At 39.9% G+C, this 21150-nt stretch overlaps 1 protein-coding gene across 1 annotated transcript in view; it reads left to right on the plus strand.

Annotated features, from left to right (window-relative positions):
• Window positions 1–21150, plus strand: part of FAM221A (family with sequence similarity 221 member A) — a 148093-nt gene that overhangs the window by 98634 nt on the left and 28309 nt on the right. Inside the window, 1 exon segment of the mRNA XM_053714149.1 lies at window positions 14931–15008. Coding sequence (XP_053570124.1) covers window positions 14931–15005 — 75 coding nt within the window. The 3' untranslated portion in view covers window positions 15006–15008.

A 21150-nucleotide genomic window follows, 5' to 3' on the forward strand; every position in this document is an offset into this window, starting at 1 on the left:
TCCCACAGGATAGGCCTTTCAAGGCTAAGAATAAGTCCAATTTTCGTTCCTTTCGTAATTTCAGGAACGGACCGGCCTCTAACTCGGCAGCCTCTAGACAAGAGGGTAACGCTTCCCAGGCTGAACCAGCTTGGAAACCAATGCAAGGCTGGAACAAGGGTAAACAGGCCAAGAAGCCTGCTGCTGCTACCAAGACAGCATGAAGGGGTAGCCCCCGATCCGGGACCGGATCTAGTAGGGAGCAGACTCTCTCTCTTTGCTCAGGCTTGGGCAAGAGATGTTCCGGATCCCTGGGCACTAGAAATAGTCTCTCAGGGTTATCTGCTAGAATTCAAGGAACTTCCTCCAAGGGGAAGGTTCCACATGTCTCGCTTATCTTCAGACCAAATAAAAAGACAGGCATTCTTACATTGTGTAGAAGACCTGTTAAAGATGGGAGTGATACACCCAGTTCCAACTGTGGAACAAGGTCAGGGGTTTTACTCAAACCTGTTTGTAGTTCCCAAAAAAGAGGGAACCTTCAGACCAATTCTGGATTTAAAAATTCTAAACAAATTTCTCAGAGTTCCATCGTTCAAAATGGAAACCATTCGAACAATTTTACCTACAATCCAGGAGGGTCAATATATGACTACCATGGATTTAAAGGATGCGTACTTACATATTCCTATCCACAAAGATCATCATCAGTTCCTAAGGTTCGCCTTTCTGGACAAACATTACCAGTTCGTGGCTCTTCCGTTCGGTTTAGCCACTGCTCCCAGAATTTTCACAAAGGTGCTAGGGTCCCTTCTGGCGGTTCTAAGACCGAGGGGCATTGCAGTGGCACCTTATCTAGACGACATTCTAATTCAAGTGTCGTCTCTTTCCAAGGCAAAGGCTCATACAGACATTGTTCTAGCCTTTCTCAGATCTCACGGGTGGAAGGTGAACGTAGAAAAGAGATCCCTGTCTCCGTCAACAAGAGTTCCCTTTTTGGGAACAATAATAGATTCTTTAGAAATGAAGATCTTCCTGACAGAAGTCAGAAAATCAAAGCTTCTAAACGCTTGTCAAGTTCTTCACTCTATTCTGCAGCCTTCCATAGCTCAGTGCATGGAAGTAGTAGGATTGATGGTTGCAGCAATGGACATAGTTCCTTTTGCTCGAATTCATCTAAGACCATTACAACTGTGCATGCTCAATCAGTGGAATGGGGACTATGCAGACTTGTCTCCACAGATTCAAGTAGACCAGGTGACCAGAGACTCACTCCGTTGGTGGTTGACTCAGGATCACCTTTCTCAGGGAATGAGTTTCCGCAGACCAGAGTGGGTCATTGTCACGACCGACGCCAGTCTATTAGGCTGGGGCGCGGTCTGGGATTCCCTGAAAGCTCAGGGTCTATGGTCTCGGGAAGAGTCTCTTCTTCCGATAAACATCCTGGAACTGAGAGCGATATTCAATGCTCTCCGGGCTTGGCCTCAACTAGCGAAGACCGGATTCATAAGATTCCAGTCAGAAAACATGACGACTGTAGCTTACATCAACCATCAGGGAGGAACAAGGAGTTCCTTGGCGATGAGAGAGGTATCCAAGATCATCAAATGGGCGGAGGATCACTCCTGCCATCTATCTGCAATTCACATCCCAGGAGTAGACAACTGGCAAGCGGATTATCTGAGTCGTCAGACTTTCCATCCGGGGGAGTGGGAACTCCACCCGGAGGTCTTTGCCCAGTTGACTCAATTATGGGGCATTCCAGACATGTATCTGATGGCGTCTCGTCAGAACTTCAAGGTTCCTTGCTACGGGTCCAGATCCAGGGATCCCAAGGCGACTCTAGTGGATGCATTAGTGGCACCTTGGTCGTTCAACCTAGCTTATGTGTTTCCACCGTTCCCTCTCCTTCCCAGGCTCGTAGCCAGGATCAAACAGGAGAAGGCCTCAGTGATTCTGATAGCTCCTGCGTGGCCACGCAGGACTTGGTATGCAGACCTGGTGAATATGTCATCGGCTCCACCATGGAAGCTACCTTTGAGACAGGATCTTCTAGTACAAGGTCCATTCGAACATCCAAATCTAGTTTCTCTGCAGCTGACTGCTTGGAAATTGAACGCTTGATTTTATCCAAGCGTGGGTTTTCAAATTCAGTGATAGATACTCTGGTTCAAGCCAGAAAACCTGTGACTAGAAAGATTTACCAGAAAATATGGAAAAAATATATCTGTTGGTGTGAATCCAAGGGATTCTCCTGGAGTAAGATTAAAATTCCTAAGATTCTCTCCTTTCTCCAAGAGGGTTTGGATAAAGGGTTGTCAGCGAGTTCTCTAAAAGGACAGATTTCTGCTTTATCCGTGTTGTTACACAAACGATTGGCAGCTGTGCCAGATGTACAAGCTTTTGTACAGGCTTTGGTCAGAATCAAGCCTGTTTACAGACCCATGACTCCTCCTTGGAGTCTAAATTTAGTTCTTTCAGTTCTTCAAGGGGTTCCGTTTGAACCTTTACATTCCATAGATATCAAGTTACTATCTTGGAAAGTTCTGTTTTTGGTTGCTATTTCTTCTGCTAGAAGAGTTTCTGAATTATCTGCTTTGCAGTGTGATCCACCTTATCTAGTGTTCCATTCAGATAAGGTTGTTTTGCGTACTAAACCTGGTTTTCTTCCAAAAGTAGTTTCCAACAAGAATATTAACTAGGAAATAGTTGTTCCTTCTCTGTGTCCAAATCCAGTTTCAAAGAAGGAACGTTTGTTACACAATTTAGATGTGGTCCGTGCTTTAAAGTTCTATTTAGACGCAACAAAGGATTTCAGGCAAACTTCATCCTTGTTAGTTGTTTATTCTGGTAAAAGGAGAGGACAAAAAGCTACTGCTACCTCTCTTTCTTTCTGGCTGAAAAGCATCATCCGATTGGCTTATGAGACTGCCGGACGGCAGCCTCCTGAACGAATCACAGCTCACTCTACTAGGGCTGTGGCTTCCACATGGGCCTTCAAGAACGAGGCTTCTGTTGATCAGATATGTAAGGCAGCGACTTGGTCTTCTCTGCACACTTTTGCCAAATTCTACAAATTTGATACTTATGCTTCTTCGGAGGCTATTTTTGGGAGAAAGGTTTTGCAAGCCGTGGTGCCTTCCGTTTAGGTAACCTGATTTGCTCCCTCCCTTCATCCGTGTCCTAAAGCTTTGGTATTGGTTCCCACAAGTAATGGATGACGCTGTGGACTGGACACACCAATGTTGGAGAAAACAGAATTTATGCTTACCTGATAAATTACTTTCTCCAACGGTGTGTCCGGTCCACGGCCCGCCCTGGTTTTTTAATCAGGTTTGAAAATTTTCTTTCTCTATACACTACAGTCACCACGGCACCCTATAGTTTCTCCTTTTTTTCTCCTAACTGTCGGTCGAATGACTGGGGGCGGAGCCTGAGGAGGGGCTATATGGGCAGCTTTTGCTGTGCTCTTTGCCATTTCCTGTTGGGGAAGAGAATATTCCCACAAGTAATGGATGACGCCGTGGACCGGACACACCGTTGGAGAAAGTAATTTTTCAGGTAAGCATAAATTCTGTTTTTTTAAATCCTCTAAAGGGGAGAAAATAATGGAACCCCGAGATACAGAACAAGAGGAGGACATGGAAGCAGATTCAGACTCCCAGACATGTGACGCTGATTTAACCCCTGTCACAAGAGCGGATATTAAGACTTTGGTCTCTAAGAAGGATATTGATAAGAACTTTGAAAAACTGTGGAACAAAATGGACTCCTTCCAAACCACCATCACCAATAGCATAACAGAAATAAAACATGAGATGCATGACTTGGGTACCAGAGTTTCGGCATTGGAGGATAATGAGAATAATGTGGAGGAAAAGTGATAGTTAAGTTACTTCGATTCCCTGAAAAAGAAGCGATCCTTATGGCAGCCAGAAAGAACCCAACCTTCAAATATCAAGGTGCAGTCGTACAGTTCTACCAAGACCTATGTGTGCGTACCTTACAGAGGAGAGGATCACTCAGACCACTCACACAACTGCTTCGAAAGTCCCAAATAAATTACCGCTGGGGATTCCCCTTCGCCTTAAATATTGTACATGAAGGAAAAACCCTATCGATAAAAGATAGGAAGGATATCCCAGAGATCTGTGAATATCTGGGCTTAGATTCACCGGATCTACCATCCACTCTCAGCGATTCTGAAGCTGAACGTCAGGCCCCAAATGAGGTCAATCATAAAAGAGCCAAGTGGGTTAAAGTAACCAAGAAGAAACCAAAATGATTCCTGAAAGTAAAGAAGTTCTACAACCCACGTGGCGCTTTCGCACATGACTTCACAGCAGGACAAGTTGCAGATGAGTATACAAAGTTTTTTGACATTGATCTTGTTTGCCTTCATCTATCCCCTAGGTAGAGACTAAGACACCCATGCTCAGGGTGAGAACCCATATCGGGATTTTCTTTATTCCTGTACAATAGGGAGTTGCCCCTCATACTGCAGAATAAACTGCTAACCCACAAGTTTAGATGCTTCTCTGGGTAATAATGATGATGCTGCAATGACTCTAAAGATATATTAAGAGACACTATATCTCTCCGAATACAACAACACTGAACATTATGAACTGTATCCAGAGACTTTGCTCGAAATTCACTAAAGTTTAGATAACCTTTGTTATTATTTTAGCTCCACATAAGCTACTTCAATAACCTGCACATAGCAGGCTGTTTACAGTTTATTTTCTTTTGTAGTGTTCTCCCCCCCTGTGTCTGTCCTTTTTTTTCTTCTTCTTTTTTCTTCTCTTCTATCTTTTCTTCTCTTTACAGGGGTAAGATGGACATCAAAAGTTCTAATCGGGCGATAAGCCTGAACAATTGTTATATATGTTTTTCTAATTTGTTTCATTCACAGTTTGATATGTTAACAAGTTTTTTTATTGTTCATATTTACATGTTTGTGTGGCCTCTATATGCTTGTCAGACAGAGTACAAAGGTCAAACACCACAATACCCATTACTCAGTTACGGCACTGATAGCATACGAAGTGACAACGCCTTTAGTCCCCATGACCCATGACTTCATTGTTCTCTCACACAATGTGAGAGGCCTCAACACCAATATCAAACGCAAGGTAGCCCTTACCCAATATATAAAGCTAAAAGCTAAAATTGTATTTCTTCAAGAGACACATTTCACACAGACCTTGATCCCTAAATATTGGCATTGACAGTATAATTTTGTTTACTTATAATACCTGATATAGATTTTTGCTAAGGTAATATGATACACAAAATGTTTCTATGAAGCTATAAAATGTAACATCGTCCATGATACTGAATATATTGTTCTCAGAATGTACAGTTTATTATATATTTGATGTATTGAAACAAATAAAAACTATTTCAACATAAAATAAAAAAGCCCCCCAAAATAATAAAAAGCCCTACCCTATACTAAATTACAAATAGCCCTTAAAAGGGCTTTTTGCGGGGCATTGCCCCAAAGTAATCAGCTCTTTAACCTGTAAAAAAAGTACAATACCCCCCAACATTAAAACCCACCACCCACACACCCAACCAACCCTACTCTAAAACCCACCCAATCCCCCCTTAATAAAATCTAAAACTAACCCCTTGAAGATCACCCTACCTTGAGAAGTCTTCACCCAACCGGGCCGAAGTCTTCAACGAAGCCGGGCGAAGTGGTCCTCCAGAAGGGCAGAAGTCTTCATCCAGACGGCATCTTCTATCTTCATTCATCTGGAGCGGAGCAGGTCCATCTTCAAGCCATCCGACGCGGAGCATCCTCTTCATCCGGAGTCTTCTTACTAAATGACGGTACCTTTAAGTGACGTCATCCAAGATGGTGTCCCTTCAATTCCGATTGGCTTATAGAATTCTATTAGCCAATTGGAATTAAGATAGAAAAAATCCTATTGGCTGATCCAATCAGCCAATAGGATTGAGCTCGCATTCTATTGGCTGTTCCATTCAGCCAATAGAATGTGAGCTCAATCCTATTGGCTGATTGGATCAGCCAGTAGGATTGAACTTCAATCCTATTGGCTGATTGCATCAGCCAATAGGATTTTTTCTACCTTAATTCCGATTGACTGATGGAATTCTATCAGCCAATCGGAATTGAAGGGACGTCATCTTGGATGACGTCACTTAAAGGTACCGTCATTTAGTAAGAAGACTCCAGATGAAGAGGATGCTCCGTGTCGGATGGCTTGAAGATGGACCCGCTCCGGATGGATGAAGACAGAAGATGCCGTCTGGATGAAGACTTCTGCCCGTCTGGAGGACCACTTCGCCCGGCTTCGTTGAGGACTTCGGCCCGGTTGGGTGAAGACTTCTCAAGGTAGGGTGATCTTTAAGGGGTTAGTGTTAGGTTTTATTAAGGGGAGATTGGGTGGGTTTTAGAGTAGGGTTAGTTGGGTGTGTGAGTTTTAATGTTGGGGGGTATTGTACTTTTAAGGGCTATTTGTAATTTAGTATAGGGTAGGGCTTTTTATTATTTTGGTTTTTTTTTGTATTTTATTAGGGGGATTAGATTGGGTATAATAAGTTTAAAAAACTTGTAATTATTTTATTATTTTCTGTAATTTAGTGTGTTTTTTTTTCGTACTTTATATAATTTTATTTAATTGTTTTTAATTGTAGTTAATTTAGGGATTTAATTTAATTATAGTGTAGTGTTAGGTGTAATTGTAACTTAGGTTAGGTTTTATTTTACTCTTAAATTTGTACTTATTTTAGCTAGGTAGTTATTAAATAGTTAATATCTATTTAATACCTAGTTAAAATAAATACAAAGTTGCCTGTAAAATAAAAATAAACCCTGAGATAGCTACAATATAACTATTAGTTATATTGTAGCTATCTTAGGGTTTATTTTATAGGTAAGTATTTAGTTTCAAATAGGAATAATTTAGTTAATTGTAGTTATTTTTTTATATTTGTTAAAATTATATTTAAGTTAGGGGGTGTTAGGGTTAGGATTAGATTTAGGGGTTAATAACTTTAATATAGTGGCGGCGACGTTGGGGGCAGCAGATTAGGGGTTAATAATTGTAGGTAGGTTGCGGCGACATTGGGGGTGGCAGATTAGGGGTTAATAAATATAATGTAGGTGTCAGAGATGTTGGGGGCAGCAGATTTGAGGTTCATATATATAATGTAGGTGGCGGCGATAGCGGGGGCGTCAGATTAGGGGTTAATAAGTGTAAGATTAGGGGTGTTTAGACTCGGGGTTCATGTTAGGTTGTTAGGTGCAGACATAAAATTCATTTCCCCATAGGAATCAATGGGGCTGCGTTAGGAGCTGAACGCTGCTTTTTTGCAGGTGTTAGTTTTTTTTTCAGCAGGCTCTCCCCCATTGATACCTATGGGGAAATCGTGCACGAGCACGTTTAGCCAGCTCACTGCTACCGTAAGCAGCGCTGGTATTGAGGTGAGATGTGGAGCAAAATTTTGCTCTTTGCTCACTTTTCTGCGGCTAACGCCAGGTTTGTAAAAACCCGTAATACCAGCGTTGTCTGTAGGTGAGCGGTGAGCAGAAACTGCTCGTTAGCACCGTACAGCTTTACCGACCAAACTCGTAATCTACCTGATAGAATGCATCAGTCCAAATTTTTGATAGATGAGATAACGACTAGCCTTAGAGTATTTTGAAAGTAGTTTGCTATTTTCTCAATTTGATGTGTCAGTGATGTCCTGAGCCTTATTGGCCCTTACCATTCAAGAGCAGGCCTACCTTCTAGATCAATCTATCTCAAGTGGGCCAACATTGGTTGACCATTTTTAATTTTCCAAATTTGTGATTACCTTTATGTATTGGTATTGCAAAACCACAAGTTTTTTATTTTACTTGGTTTACCCACGGCAGCCATGTTTGTGTCACAGCGTACAACAAATTTTGGTTAAACAGATGTTTACAGAATGCCCAATATCTTCGCTCAGGATGGTCCTAGCCTTGGTAACTGCACTTAATTGCCTCTTGTCACTGGGTCATCTGATGTGTTCAGCTAGCTCCCATTAGTACATTGCTTCTTCTACAACAAAGGATATCAAGAGAATGAAGCAAATTTGATAACATATTTTTTTTTTTTTAAATTGAATGTTCTATCTGTATCATGAAATAAATTTTGGGTTCCATGTTTCTTTAATTCAGTTTATAATGGGAAGGGTTTGAGTGTCAGTTCTTTTTTTTTAGGGTGTACCTAGAAAAGTATAGTGTGAATGCAGAACATTTAAGGTTTGAGGCTTATTATTATTATTTATTTTCTTAATGTTTGATGCAGGGGATACTTCAAGAGCAGCACAAGCTAAAGTCAACCTTCTAAAGAGAATCTTCGGGTGCATAGTTCCATTCATGTTTCTTTTTCAATCACTCAAATTGTTTTTGTAACAGGTGGCATTAAGGGACCTACAAGGGACACATTTTAGAGGATAGTTATTTTCCTTTGATATGTGCTCTAATCAAATTTCTCATAGTCCTTTGGTTATAGGTTTGTTGTGATATTCAAAGGGATTACAACTGTTACTAAACAGGTGATGATATTTCAATAGAAATTTGTTTTCATGGTATTTACAAACTGATGTAACATCACATCCTACCCTTGAACACAGTAACTCCTTTTCTTCTGAGCTGTAGTCACTTAAGTCACTTGCTTTTATTACAGGAGAAACAACACTATAGCTTTGTTTATGACACTGATCATTTGTAAAACACCAAAGTGAGCACTTTATTTCTATATTTGGATAAAATCTATTCCCGCATCACTTGAGACACATTTCAGGTCCTAGCATTTAATTCACAAGAATGCAGACAACTCACTGACAAGCTGTGTCCATACACTTGCAGGATTGCCCAGACATGCAGAGACAAGTCTTCATGCCCTAATGTTATGTTTGTGCCTGCACCAACATGACGATAAAACATGCTTCACTGTTGCCAATATTAAAATGTAGTAAATAATTAGAGCTCATTGACAAGCATAAGCTATTTTTCTTTTTTTTTTTTTTTTATTTATATTTGTTCTTTATTAAAGATATTGACTTAAGATACAATACTCTATAACATATCATTTGGCGTGAATACAAATTTTGATAATTACATTGTTGTCATGTCAACCAACACAGTAACAGTATTATAACTTAGCCTTAGCTTCCTGTGCCATCATTCATTGTCTTTTCACCTGGTCGTGACCGACCTTTCCAGAATTTATAAGTCTCTCTGTGGCCAGGTCATATTTCTTATAGTATAACTACTCCTTATATTATACATATCTCACCAGGCTGTAATGTGATCTACTCGATTGCATCTCAAGTGTCTACAATATATCTGTAGCCTTACAAAATCAATATAAAATTATTGTTAAAACAATTTGGAAGCAGTAGAACCTTTAAACAAAACAATAACATAAAACAACAGAACTTTACCCAGGGATAGGTTGTTACATTTGCATTGTGTCACATACCATGTAGCTATAATTCCATGTCACATTTACCATTTATATCGAATACTGTCTACCTTCTATTATGTTTCCCTTAACTTATCACTATCCTTATGTCAATCATAAACATAATTTGTGTAAAATACTGTTCATTTTGTATTAATTGTTATACTTATTACATCTTGTCATTTCTCAAAACACATGAATAAAGTAAAAGTGAGGGGAAATGTAAAAAAAATGTCTCGCCCCCATAATAAATAAATAAATAAGTAAAGCCTCAAACCTGAAATGGTCTGCATGCACACTATACTTACCTATGTACCCCCTAAGAAAATTAAAACTGAGACTCAATCCCTTCCTCAGCAATTTTATTGTTATTTTTTTTTTTATATTGACATTTTTATTGAGGACAGTACATAGTATAAGGTTACATCGTAAATACAGTATACAATCATGTAAATATTGACTTCATATTTGATAAACTCGTATTTAAGGATATTCAGTCCTCATTTTTCCCCCCTAGATGAGGTTGGACACTTGGTCCAGTAATAACAGTATGAAAAAGCACTTTACACTAAACATGGTACACATAGATATAACAAACATAGAACTTTGCATAAAAAAAAATAAGATTGTTACGCAGGCATAACAAATAAAACTGTAATGAGGAAATAGATGCAAGATACCAGGACTGACTGATCAAAATTGAATATAACCACACCTATGTTATGTTATGCAAATAAATTATAGAAGAGTGTCAAATATGTAAAATTACCAGTGATCCAGAGTTACACCTTCAAAGTTATATATGACATGTCCTTATAATTATATAAAGGCAGTATCTACCCCAGATATGCTGAAACCCACCCCCACGCCGTCTCGGCCGCTGACAGCGCAAGGAAAGGCCAGACACCAAGGTACAATGTGTGCCAAGCTTATTTGAACTATAGACATGACATTTAAAAGATTATCTTTTTATGAGAAAATAATTGGAAACTTCTGGAGGTCTTATAGCCTGCTGGTAGTTATTGTAGCCTAATTATGGTGTTGAGTTCCCGCCTTGTTGTTACAGTGATTAACTGTGTTGTAACTTACTATTTGAAATTATGCAGACAAGAACAGCTTGGTACAGGAACATGTATGAAGTTATTACCATATCTCACAAAGGTGACCAGAGCTTCTAGCATATGAAACTATAAAACATTCCAGCTTGTCTATTAAAACGTGCAAAGCTTTCTTAAAGGTACACATAACACATTAATTTTTAACCCCAGCAAAGTTTTCATAATGTAATTTAAGCACACAGATTTAGAACATGTATAAGTAAAACATTCCAGCCACTCCTATATAACTTTTGAGGCTGTCCAATAGTGACACTTAATTCCTGAGATAAGAATGATATACTTTGGGGCAATAATAATTCGGGGTAACACAGGTTTTAGAATAATATTTGCATAAACATTCTCCTATTTCCTTTCACCTAGATTTAGAGTTTGGCGTTAGCTGTCAAAAGCAGCGTTAAGTGGTCCTAACGCTGCTTTTTACCGCCCGCTGGTATTTAGAGTCAGGCAGGAAAGGGTCTAATGCTCACTTCCTTACCGCGACTCCAGGCTACCGCAGATCCCCTTACGCCAATTGCGTATCCTATCTTTTCAATGGGATCTACCTAACGCCGGTATTTGGAGTCTTGGAAGAAGTGAGCGGTAGACCCTCTACCGACAAGACTCCTACCGCCAAAAAAAGTCAGTAGTTAAGAGCTTTATGGGCTAACGCATAAATATAAAGCTCTTAACTAATGTGCTACAAAGTACACTAACAACCATAAACTACCTATGTACCCCTAAACCGAGGCCCCCCCACATCGCCGCCACTATAATATTTTTTAACCCCTAATCTGCTGACCGGACACCGCCGCCACCTACATTATACCTATGAACCCCTAATCTGCTGGCCCTAACATCGCCGACACCTACATTATATTTATTAACCCCTAATCTGCCCCCCCCACGTCGCCACTACCTAACTACACTTATTAACCCCTAATCTGCCGACCGGACCTCGCCGCCACTATAATAAATGTATTAACCCCTAAACCGCTGCACTCCCGCCTCGCAAACACTATAATAAATAGTATTAACCCCTAATCTGCCCTCCCTAACATCGCCGCCACCTACCTACAATTATTAACCCCTAATCTCCCGCCCGCACCGTCGCCGCTACTATAATAAAATTATTAACCCCTAAACCTAACTCTAACCCTAACACCCCCCTAAGTTAAATATAATTTAAATTAAACAAAATAATATTCCTAAATTTAAATAAATTAATCCTATTTAAAACTAAATACTTACCTATAAAATAAACCCTAATATAGCTACAATATAACTAATAGTTACATTGTAGCTATTTTAGGATTTATATTTATTTTACAGGCAACTTTGTATTTATTTTAACTATGTACAATAGCTATTAAATAGTTAATAACTATTTAATAGCTACCTAGTTAAAATAATTACAAAATTACCTGTAAAATAAATTCTAACCTAAGTTACAAATACACCTAACACTACACTATCAATAAATTAATTAAATAAATTACCTACAATTAGCTAAACTAAAATACAGTACAATTAAATAAACTATTCTATAATACAAAAAAAACAAACACTAAATTACAAAAAATATAACAAGAAGTTTAATCTAATTACACCTAATCTAAGCCACCTAATAAAATAGCCCCCCAAAATAAAAAAATTCCCTACCCTATTCTAAATTACAAAAGTAATCAGCTCTATTACCAGGCCAGGGCTTTTTGCAGGGCATTGCCCCAAAGTAATCAGCTCTTTTACCTGTAAAAAAAAATACAATAACCCCCCCCCAACATTACAACCCACCCAATCCCCCCTTAAAAAAACTATCACTAACCCCCTGAAGATCTCCCTACCTTGAGTCGTCTTCACTCAGCCGAGTCGAAGTCTTCATCCAATCTGGGCGATGTAGTCCTCCATCCGGTAGAAGTCTTGATCCAAGCGGCAAAGAAGAGGTCCTCCATCCGGGCGAAGTCTTGATCCAAGCGGCAAAGAAGAGGTCTTCCATCCTGGCGATGTCTTCTTCCAAGCGGAATCTTCTATCTTCTGTCTTCCGGATCCATCTTCATCCTGCCGACGCGGAACATCCTCCTTCCCCGACGGACTAACGACGAATGAAGGTTCCTTTAAGGTACGTCATTCAAGATGGCGTCCCTCGAATTCCGATTGGCTGATAGGATTCTATCAGCCAATCGGAATTAAGGTAGGAAATATCTGATTGGCTGATTCAATCAGCCAATCAGATTGAGCTTGCATTCTATTGGCTGATCGGAACAGCCAATAGAATGCGAGCTCAATCTGATTGGCTGATTGGATCAGCCAATCGGATTGAACTTCAAACTGATTGGGTGATTGCATCAGCCAATCAGATTTTTTCTACCTTAATTCCGATTGGCTGATAGAATTCTATCAGCCAATCGGAATTGAAGGGACACCATCTTGGATGACGTCCCTTAAAGGAACCTTCATTCGTCATTAGTCCGTCGGTAGAAGAGGATGGCTCCGTGTCGGCTCCTTTGAAGATGGCTCCGCTCCGCTCCGGATGGATGAAGATTGAAGGCGCCGCCTGGATGAAGACTTCTACCGGATGGAGGACCTCTTCTTGCCCCGCTTGGATGAAGGCTTCTACCGGATGGAGGACCTCTTCTTGCCCCGCTTGGATGAAGACTTCTACCGGATGAAGGACCTCTTCTTGCCCCGCTTGGATGAAGACTTCTACCTGATGATGGACCTCCTCTGCGCACCTTGGATGAAGAATTTGTGAAGTGAAGACGACTCAAGTTAGGATGATCTTCAGGGGGTTAGCGATAGGTTTTTTTAAGGGGGGTTTGGGTGGGTTAGAGTAGGGGTATGTGGGTGGTGGGTTGTAATGTTGGGGGGTATTGTATTTTATTTTCAGGCAAAAGAGCTGATTACTTTGGGGCAAGGCCCCGCAAAAAGCCCTTTTAAGGGCTGGTTAAAGAGCTGATTACTTTTGTATTTTAGAATAGGGTAGGGAATTTTTTATTTTGGGGGGCTTTTTTTATTTTATTTTATTAGGGGGCTTAGATTAGGTGTAATTAATTTAAACTGCTTGTAATTCTTTTTTATTTTTTGTAATTTAGTGTTTGTTTGTTTTTGTATTATAGAATAGTTTATTTTATTGTATTTTATTTTAGGTAATTGTAGTTAATTTATTTAATTAATTTAATGATAGTGTAGTGTTAGGTTTAATTGTAACTTAAGTTAGGATTTATTTTACAGGTAATTTTATATTTATTTTAACTAGGTAGCTATTAAATAGTTAATAACTATTTAATAGCTATTGTACCTAGTTAAAATAAATACAAAGTTGCCTGTAAAATAAATATAAATCCTAAAATAGCTACAATATAATTATTAATGATATTTTATCTATATTAGGGTTTATTTTATAGGTAAGTATTTAGTTTTAAATAGGAATAATTTAGTTAATTTTAGCAATATTATTTTGTTTAATATAAATTATATTTATGTTAGGGGGGTGTTAGGGTTAGAGTTAGGTTTAGGGGTTAATAACTTTATTATAGTAGCGGCGACGGTGCGGGCGGGCGGGCAGGAGATTAGGGGTTAATAAAATTTATTCTAGTGTTTGCGAGGCGGGAGTGTGGCGGTTTAGGGGTTAATACATTTATTATAGTGGCGGCGAGGTCCGGTCGGCAGATTAGAGGTTAATAAGTGTAGGTAAGGTAGCGGCGACGTTGGGGGGGACAGATTAGGGGTTAATAAATATAATATAGGGGTCGGTGGTGTTAGGGGCAGCAGATTAGGGGTTTATAGGTATAATGTAGGTGGCGGCGGTGTCCGGTCGGCAGATTAGGGATTAAAATTTTTTTTATAGTGGCGGCGATGTGGGGGGCCTCGGTTTAGGGGTACATAGGTAGTTTATGGGTGTTAGTGTACTTTATAGCACAGTAGTTAAGAGCTTTATATTCACGCGTTAGCCCATAAAGCTCTTAACTACTGACTTTTTTTGCGGTTGGAGTCTTGTCGGTAGAGGCTCTACCGCTCACTTCTCCCAAGACTCCAAATACCAGCGTTAGGCAGATCCCATTGTAAAGATAGGATACGCAATTGGCGTAAGGGGATCTGCGGTAGCCTGGAATCGCGGTAGGGAAGTGAGCGGTAGACCCTTTCCTGCCTGACTCTAAATACCAGCGGGCGCTAAAAAGCAGCGTTAGGACCCCTTAACGCTGCTTTTGACTGCTAACGCAGAACTCTAAATCTAGGTGAATGTTTTTTAAAGTAGAAAAGCAGTGTGCTGTCATATTCTAACTGATTACCAAGTAAAATGTCATGCTTCACTGATATATACAGATGAATAAATACAAGATATACATACGTATTGATGCTAACACTTATTTATTAAAATGTTTTGCAGCTGCAGAAAGAAAAGGAGCAAAAAAGACAGAAGAATTCCAAAGCTCCCAGCAGTCAACACTCAAAGAATTGTTAAAAGGTTCACTTCCATGTTCTTAATTGATACATTACTCTTTTATTAAAGGGACCTATTAGAACATTAGAAACATGCTCTAATGTGCTACATCTGACTATTACAACACTGTGGTCTATCTAGATTACAAGTTGAGCGTAGAAATATTAGCGCTATGGAGCTCTTACATTGCTCATGTTAAATCAAAAGTGCTCTTATTCTTGTGCTCAAATTACAAGTTGAAAGTAAAAATGGTAGCGCTTGAGTGAAAGCTAACATCTGGAGGTCGCAATGCATGGTCCCTCTCCTCATAGACTTTTATGGGTTGCGCTACAAAACTCAGACTCTGGCTTCTGCTCAAGCATTAAAATGATGGTAAATCCTAGTGTTTTTGAAACGCTAGGATTTACCAGTGTGAAAAATAAAGGTGACCTTCATTCATGAGTTTAAAAAAAACGCGGCTTCACTGCTAAACTGAGCGCCTTCAGCCGCCCTCAGCACAGCTCCATAGCCGTGCTAGCCGTACAGCACTGTCCACTAGGCTAGCATGGCTATTGGCTAAGAGGGGAAAACATCAACCCACTAGAAAAAATTAGCTGTGCCATGGGAGGCCGGATGTGCTCTGTTTAGCAGTGAAGCCGTTGCTAAATAAATGTACCTTTTACACAGTTTTTTTTTAATGAAGGTCGCCTTTATTTTTAGTGCTGGTAAATCCTAGCGTATTTGAAACGCTAGGATTTACCATCATTTTAAGCTGTAGGTGCATTAAAAAAGAAAAAATATAATTTTGTTCTTATACAGTATTAAAAGTTATTTTAATATAAATCAATCTATTTAAGGGCTTGAAATTTCCTCTAATCCGCTAGTCCTGGACAAGTAAGGAATTGCAGCGGAAGAGTATCTTCTTCCATGCCAGACCAGCGATCCCTCACCCACAGCTGCTCTGTACTTAAGTCGGCCATGCCGAATCTGGCTTCCTCCAATCATGGCTTCCCCCCCAGAGTAAACATTTCCTGAGACCATGCTGTGATTGGAGGAAGCCGGTTTAGTCTTTGGTTTGTAAGTACAGCAGGAAGAAGAGGTCGGGGGATCGCTTGTCCGGCTTGGAAGAAGAAAAAGGTAAGTATTTTAACAACCTGAATGAAAGTTTCCCTGTTTTTAATAGTATTTTTAAAAACCGGGCACTCATTCATGAAAATTTACCTTCACTTTAAGTGGACTAGTAACTTATTTCCTGTTGGCTATTAACTCTAGTACAGTATAGTAATATTTTTCAAACCCTTTATAAATATTAGAACACCAGTCACGCTAACTGTTGTAGCTCTGTTATGTGTTACACTCGAGTGCAACATATAACTCAACACTTTCAGCTATAATTAGCGTGGCCGCTCTATCCATTGAAAGTATAGGGTGTGCTAAAAAAAATGTTGGCCACACTAATATACTCTGGTAATTCTTTTTTTATTATAGACTTGTAATATTGTGTTCTGTCAGTAGTGCTCCACTTGTAATCTGGGCCTAAGTGTTTAACCCCAACAAAGAGGATAAAAAAGTATGTTCTAGAGCTTCGCATTACAGGTGATGGCACTTACACACCTATGCCCCTCCTGACTTAACACATAATTCATTTAAACAGAGATTCAAACAGCTTTTTAGAGACAAAAAAGTAATTGGTAGGAATCCTAAGTTTGTATACTGAACTGGGTGAGACTAATGCTTGTTTATGTTTGATAAATAATAGATACATTAATAACTTTTAAATGAAGTACTTGAATTAAATAATTCAAATTTTGTTTTGAAAAATAGTACTGCAATTAGCCACCAGATGGAAGCACTGTATAACAAATGTGCCTAATAACATGCCATTTATGAAATCATTATGTTCAAATCTTAGAATATTTTTTTTATTTTTAGAACATTTGTTGCATAGTAGTCCTATGCATAGTGCTGTGTATTTTTAAACAGAACACAATTTTAACCTTATAGCTGAGATAAAACAAAAAGGAACTATATATATGGTTAACTACCTTAAACAAAACAACTAGTGTACACCTATCTCTGTCTATTTACACAAAAGTGCAGTATACCTAGGTTTTCTAGTACTTAAAAGACATGGGAGTAGATCACAATCCTTTAGTTTATCTAATGATTTTTTCTTCAAAAATTCCCATAGTCTTTAATAATGATTTTCTGTTAAAAACCAGTAGATACGTTTTTGTAAAGGATGGTGATCAACCCCTGTTTTGTGACCCAAATTGAATATATCACAGTTACTCCAACATAATACTGATCATTTTGAATAGGTAGAGCAATTATTATTGGAGTAGAGAATTACAGAATTGTTTTTGAAAATATTGCTTGCCACTTAATATTTTCACACCTGATTAAAATAATTGACTCTGTCATAACGTTTTATTTAAAGGGACAGTCTACTTTTGCACAACTATCATTCAGCTAGATTACGAGTTGTGCGTTTGGGTGTTAACGCTGAAAAAATGGTAATTTCAGCGTTAAAACAGCACCGCAGCCATTACAAGTCTTTTCGGTATAGCTGTACCGCAAGCCTTTTAGCCTGTACCACAATGTCAGTCCCGCACACATAAAAATGACATTTTTTCATGGGGCTTCCATAGTGCAGCCATTACGAGTTTTGCGGTGAGGCTAAAAAGCTAGCGTTCCAGCCTATACCGACAAGATCCATTCCACAATCTAAAAGCAGTAGTTATGAGTTTAACGCTATAAAACTGTTACATAAAACTCATAACTAAAGTGTTACAAAGTGCACTAAACACCCATAAACTACCTATTAACCCCTAAACCGAGGCCCTCCCGTATCGCAAATACTATATTAAATTTATTAACCCCTAATCTGCCACTCCCAACATCGTCACCACTATAATAAAGTTATTAACCCCTAAACTAAAAATAATTATTAACCCCTATTCCGCTGCTCCCCGACATCGTCACCACTATAATAAAGTTATTAACCCCTAAACTGCTGCCCTTCCACATCGCAAACACTATTTAAATATTATTAACCCCTAATCTGCTGTCCGCCCACATCGCCCCCACTGTACTAAAGTTATTAAGCCCTACACTGCCACCACTATAATAAACCTATTAACCCCTAAACCGCAAGCTCCCCACAATGAAATATACTAAAGTAAACTATTAACCCCTAAGCCGAAAGGCCCCCACATCGCAGTAAACTAAATTAAACTAGTAACCCTTAAACTTAACCATAACCCTAACGTAACCATAGCCCTTAAAATGGCCTTTTGTGGGGCATTGCCCAAAGATATCAGCTCTTTTCCCTGAAAAAAAATACAAAGACCCCCAACAGTAAAACCCACCACTCAACCAACCCCCCAAAATAAAAAACCTAATTCTAAAAAACCTAATCTACCCATTGCCCTGAAAAGAGCATTTGTATGGGCATTGCCCTTAAAAGGGCGTTTAGCGCTTTTGCTGCCCAAACCCTAATCTAAAAAAAAAACACCCAAAAAACCCTTAAAAAACCTAACACTAACCCCTGATGATCCACTTAAGTTCCGCTTGAACGATCTTCATCAAGGCGGCGAGAAGTCTTTATCCAGACGGCCTCTTCTATCTTCATCCAGGCGGCGAGAAGTCTTCATCTAGACGGCCTTTTCTATCTTCATCCAGGTGGCGAGAAGTCTTCATCCAGATGGCCTCTTCTATCTTCATGCAGGCGGCATCTTCTATCTTGATTCCGGTGGTACAGAGCGGGTCCACCCTGAAGACATCCGGCGCCGAGCATCCTCTTCATACGGTCGCCGCCATACACTGAATCTTCAATGCAAGGGAGCCATTTCAAAATGTCGTCCCTTGCATTCCTATTGGCTGAAAAATTTGAATCAACCAATAAGAATTAGAGCTGCTAAAATCCTATTGGCTGTTCAAATCATTTGATCATTTGTTTGCTGTTTTGTGTAATGTATTTTTTTCGTTTTGGGGTGGGTTTTTATTTTTAGATTAGGGCTTGGGCAACAAAAGAGCTAAATGTCCTTTTAAGGGCAATGCCCATACAAATGCCCTTTTCAGGGCAATGGGTAGATTAGGTTTTAATTTATTTTTAGTTTGGGGGGTAGGGGTTTGTATACTGTTAGGGGGTGTTTGTTTTGTTTTGTTGCAAAAGAGCTGTTAACTTTAGGGCTTAGGCTTTATTTCACAGGTAAGTATTTAGTTGTAAATAGGAATTATTTAGTTAATAATTGAAAGTTTAATTTAGCTATATTTTAATTATGTTAAAGTTAGGGGGTGTTAGGGTTACGTTAGGGTTACGGTTATGGTTAGGCTTAGGGTTACGTTAGGGTTAGGAGTTAATATAGTTTCATTTAGGTTTTTGCGATGTGGGGGGCTGGCGGTTTAGGGGTTACTAGGTTTATTTAGTGGTAGTGATGTGGGAGGCCAGAGGTTTAGGGGTTAATAGCTTTATTTAGTTGCGACGATGTCGGGAAGCGGCGGAATAGGGATTAATAGATTTATTATAGTGTGGGGTGCAGGGGAATAGGGGTTAATAACTTTAGTATAGTGGCAGCGATATCGGGAGTGGCAGATTAGAGGTTCATAGTTTTATTTAGGTGGCGGCGATATCAGGGACGGCAGATTAGGGGTTAATAACATTATGTAGGTGCTGGCAATGTCGGTGGGGGGTTTATGTTAGGGTGTTAGGTTTAAACGTTCGTTTCCCCCCCCCCCCCCCCATAGACATCAATGGTGATGCGTTAGGGAGCTTTTCTATCCGCGATCACAGGTGTTAGACTTTTTTCTGACCTGCTTTCCCCACTGATGTCTATGGGGAAAGCATGCACAAGCACGGCAAAATAGCGCTTGAATTGTGTGCAGTATGAAGCTTAAAACCACCATATCGCACACACAAGCCGGCTGTTTCAAAACTTGTAATGGCTGCACTATAGAGAGTTAAATAACGCAACTTTTGTTGCGTTTGTTAATTTCCCTATAGCGCGCATAACTTGTAATCTAGGTGATTGTTATTTTAAAACTTTATTACTAGATTTGCCTGTTTCTAAGCCCCTGGATGCCGCCTCTTATCTCAGTGCTTTTAAATCTTGCACAACAGCCAGACAGTGCTTGTTTATGTGTGCCATATAGATCATAATGTGCTCACTCCCGTGCAAAATGATAATGGTTATACAAGAACCAGCACTGATTGGCTAAAATGCCAGATTGTAAAAAGCACTGAGATAAGGGGCAGTCTGTAGGAGCTTAGATAAGGTTATCATAGAGGTAAAAAGTATTTATTTCCAATGGCATGGAGAGTCCACGATTCCATTCAATTACTGTTGGGAATTCTGCTCCTGGCCACCAGGAGGAGGCAAAGACACCGAGCAAAATTTAAATATCCCTCCCCCTTACCATAATCCCCCAGTCATTCTTTGCCTTAGTAACCTGGAAGAGGTGAAGACGGATGCTCTGAAGAAAATTAAGTTTTTTAATGGGTAGTTACCCTTTAAAGACAGGACTGGGGTTAATGCTGTGTCCATGTAATTCTCTTGAGTAAGAGTATTCGTAGGTGTTTGCTGCTGGAGGTTGCAGGGTAGTCCTTGTTGTTATCCCTCCAGCAATTTGTTCTAACAACCCCATCAGGCAACTAGTGTTACGCTTACACTGCTTTCCTTTCTACCAAGGTCCCTGTCAGATGTCTGATGAAGCTGGATAAACCTGGAGTTGCTGTGTCTGCTCCACAGCAGAAGACCCTGGAGGGTAAGTCCTTGAGAGGTGACCGGGTGCATCTCATTCCCTCAGAAGGGGTCTGGGACTTAGTATATCCTTCTTATGTCACGCGGCGCCGCTCTAGCCGTTGCTAGAGGCGCGGGGTTTCCTTCCCTCCTCGTTGTCCGGGGCAGTGTCGGCTCCGGATGAATGCTGCGCTGATGTCATCGCCGCACGCTCCAGATGCCGGTCGAAGCTCAGTGGAGCGAATCTGCGCCTATTTAAATGTTGTAGAACGATCTTTCACTGCCCAAGTATAGGTGTTACTTTGTGTGCTCCTGGGTGTGACAGATCATTTTTTCTTGTGCCTCATATCGTTACTGAACCTGCCTGCCTGACTACTCTACCTTCCTTAACCCTTAAACTGCTGGATTAATTGCTGTTGCTGAACCTGCCTGCCTGACTACTCTAC

Source organism: Bombina bombina, chromosome 5 (genome assembly GCF_027579735.1).
Source record: "Bombina bombina isolate aBomBom1 chromosome 5, aBomBom1.pri, whole genome shotgun sequence".
Taxonomy (NCBI): domain Eukaryota; kingdom Metazoa; phylum Chordata; class Amphibia; order Anura; family Bombinatoridae; genus Bombina; species Bombina bombina.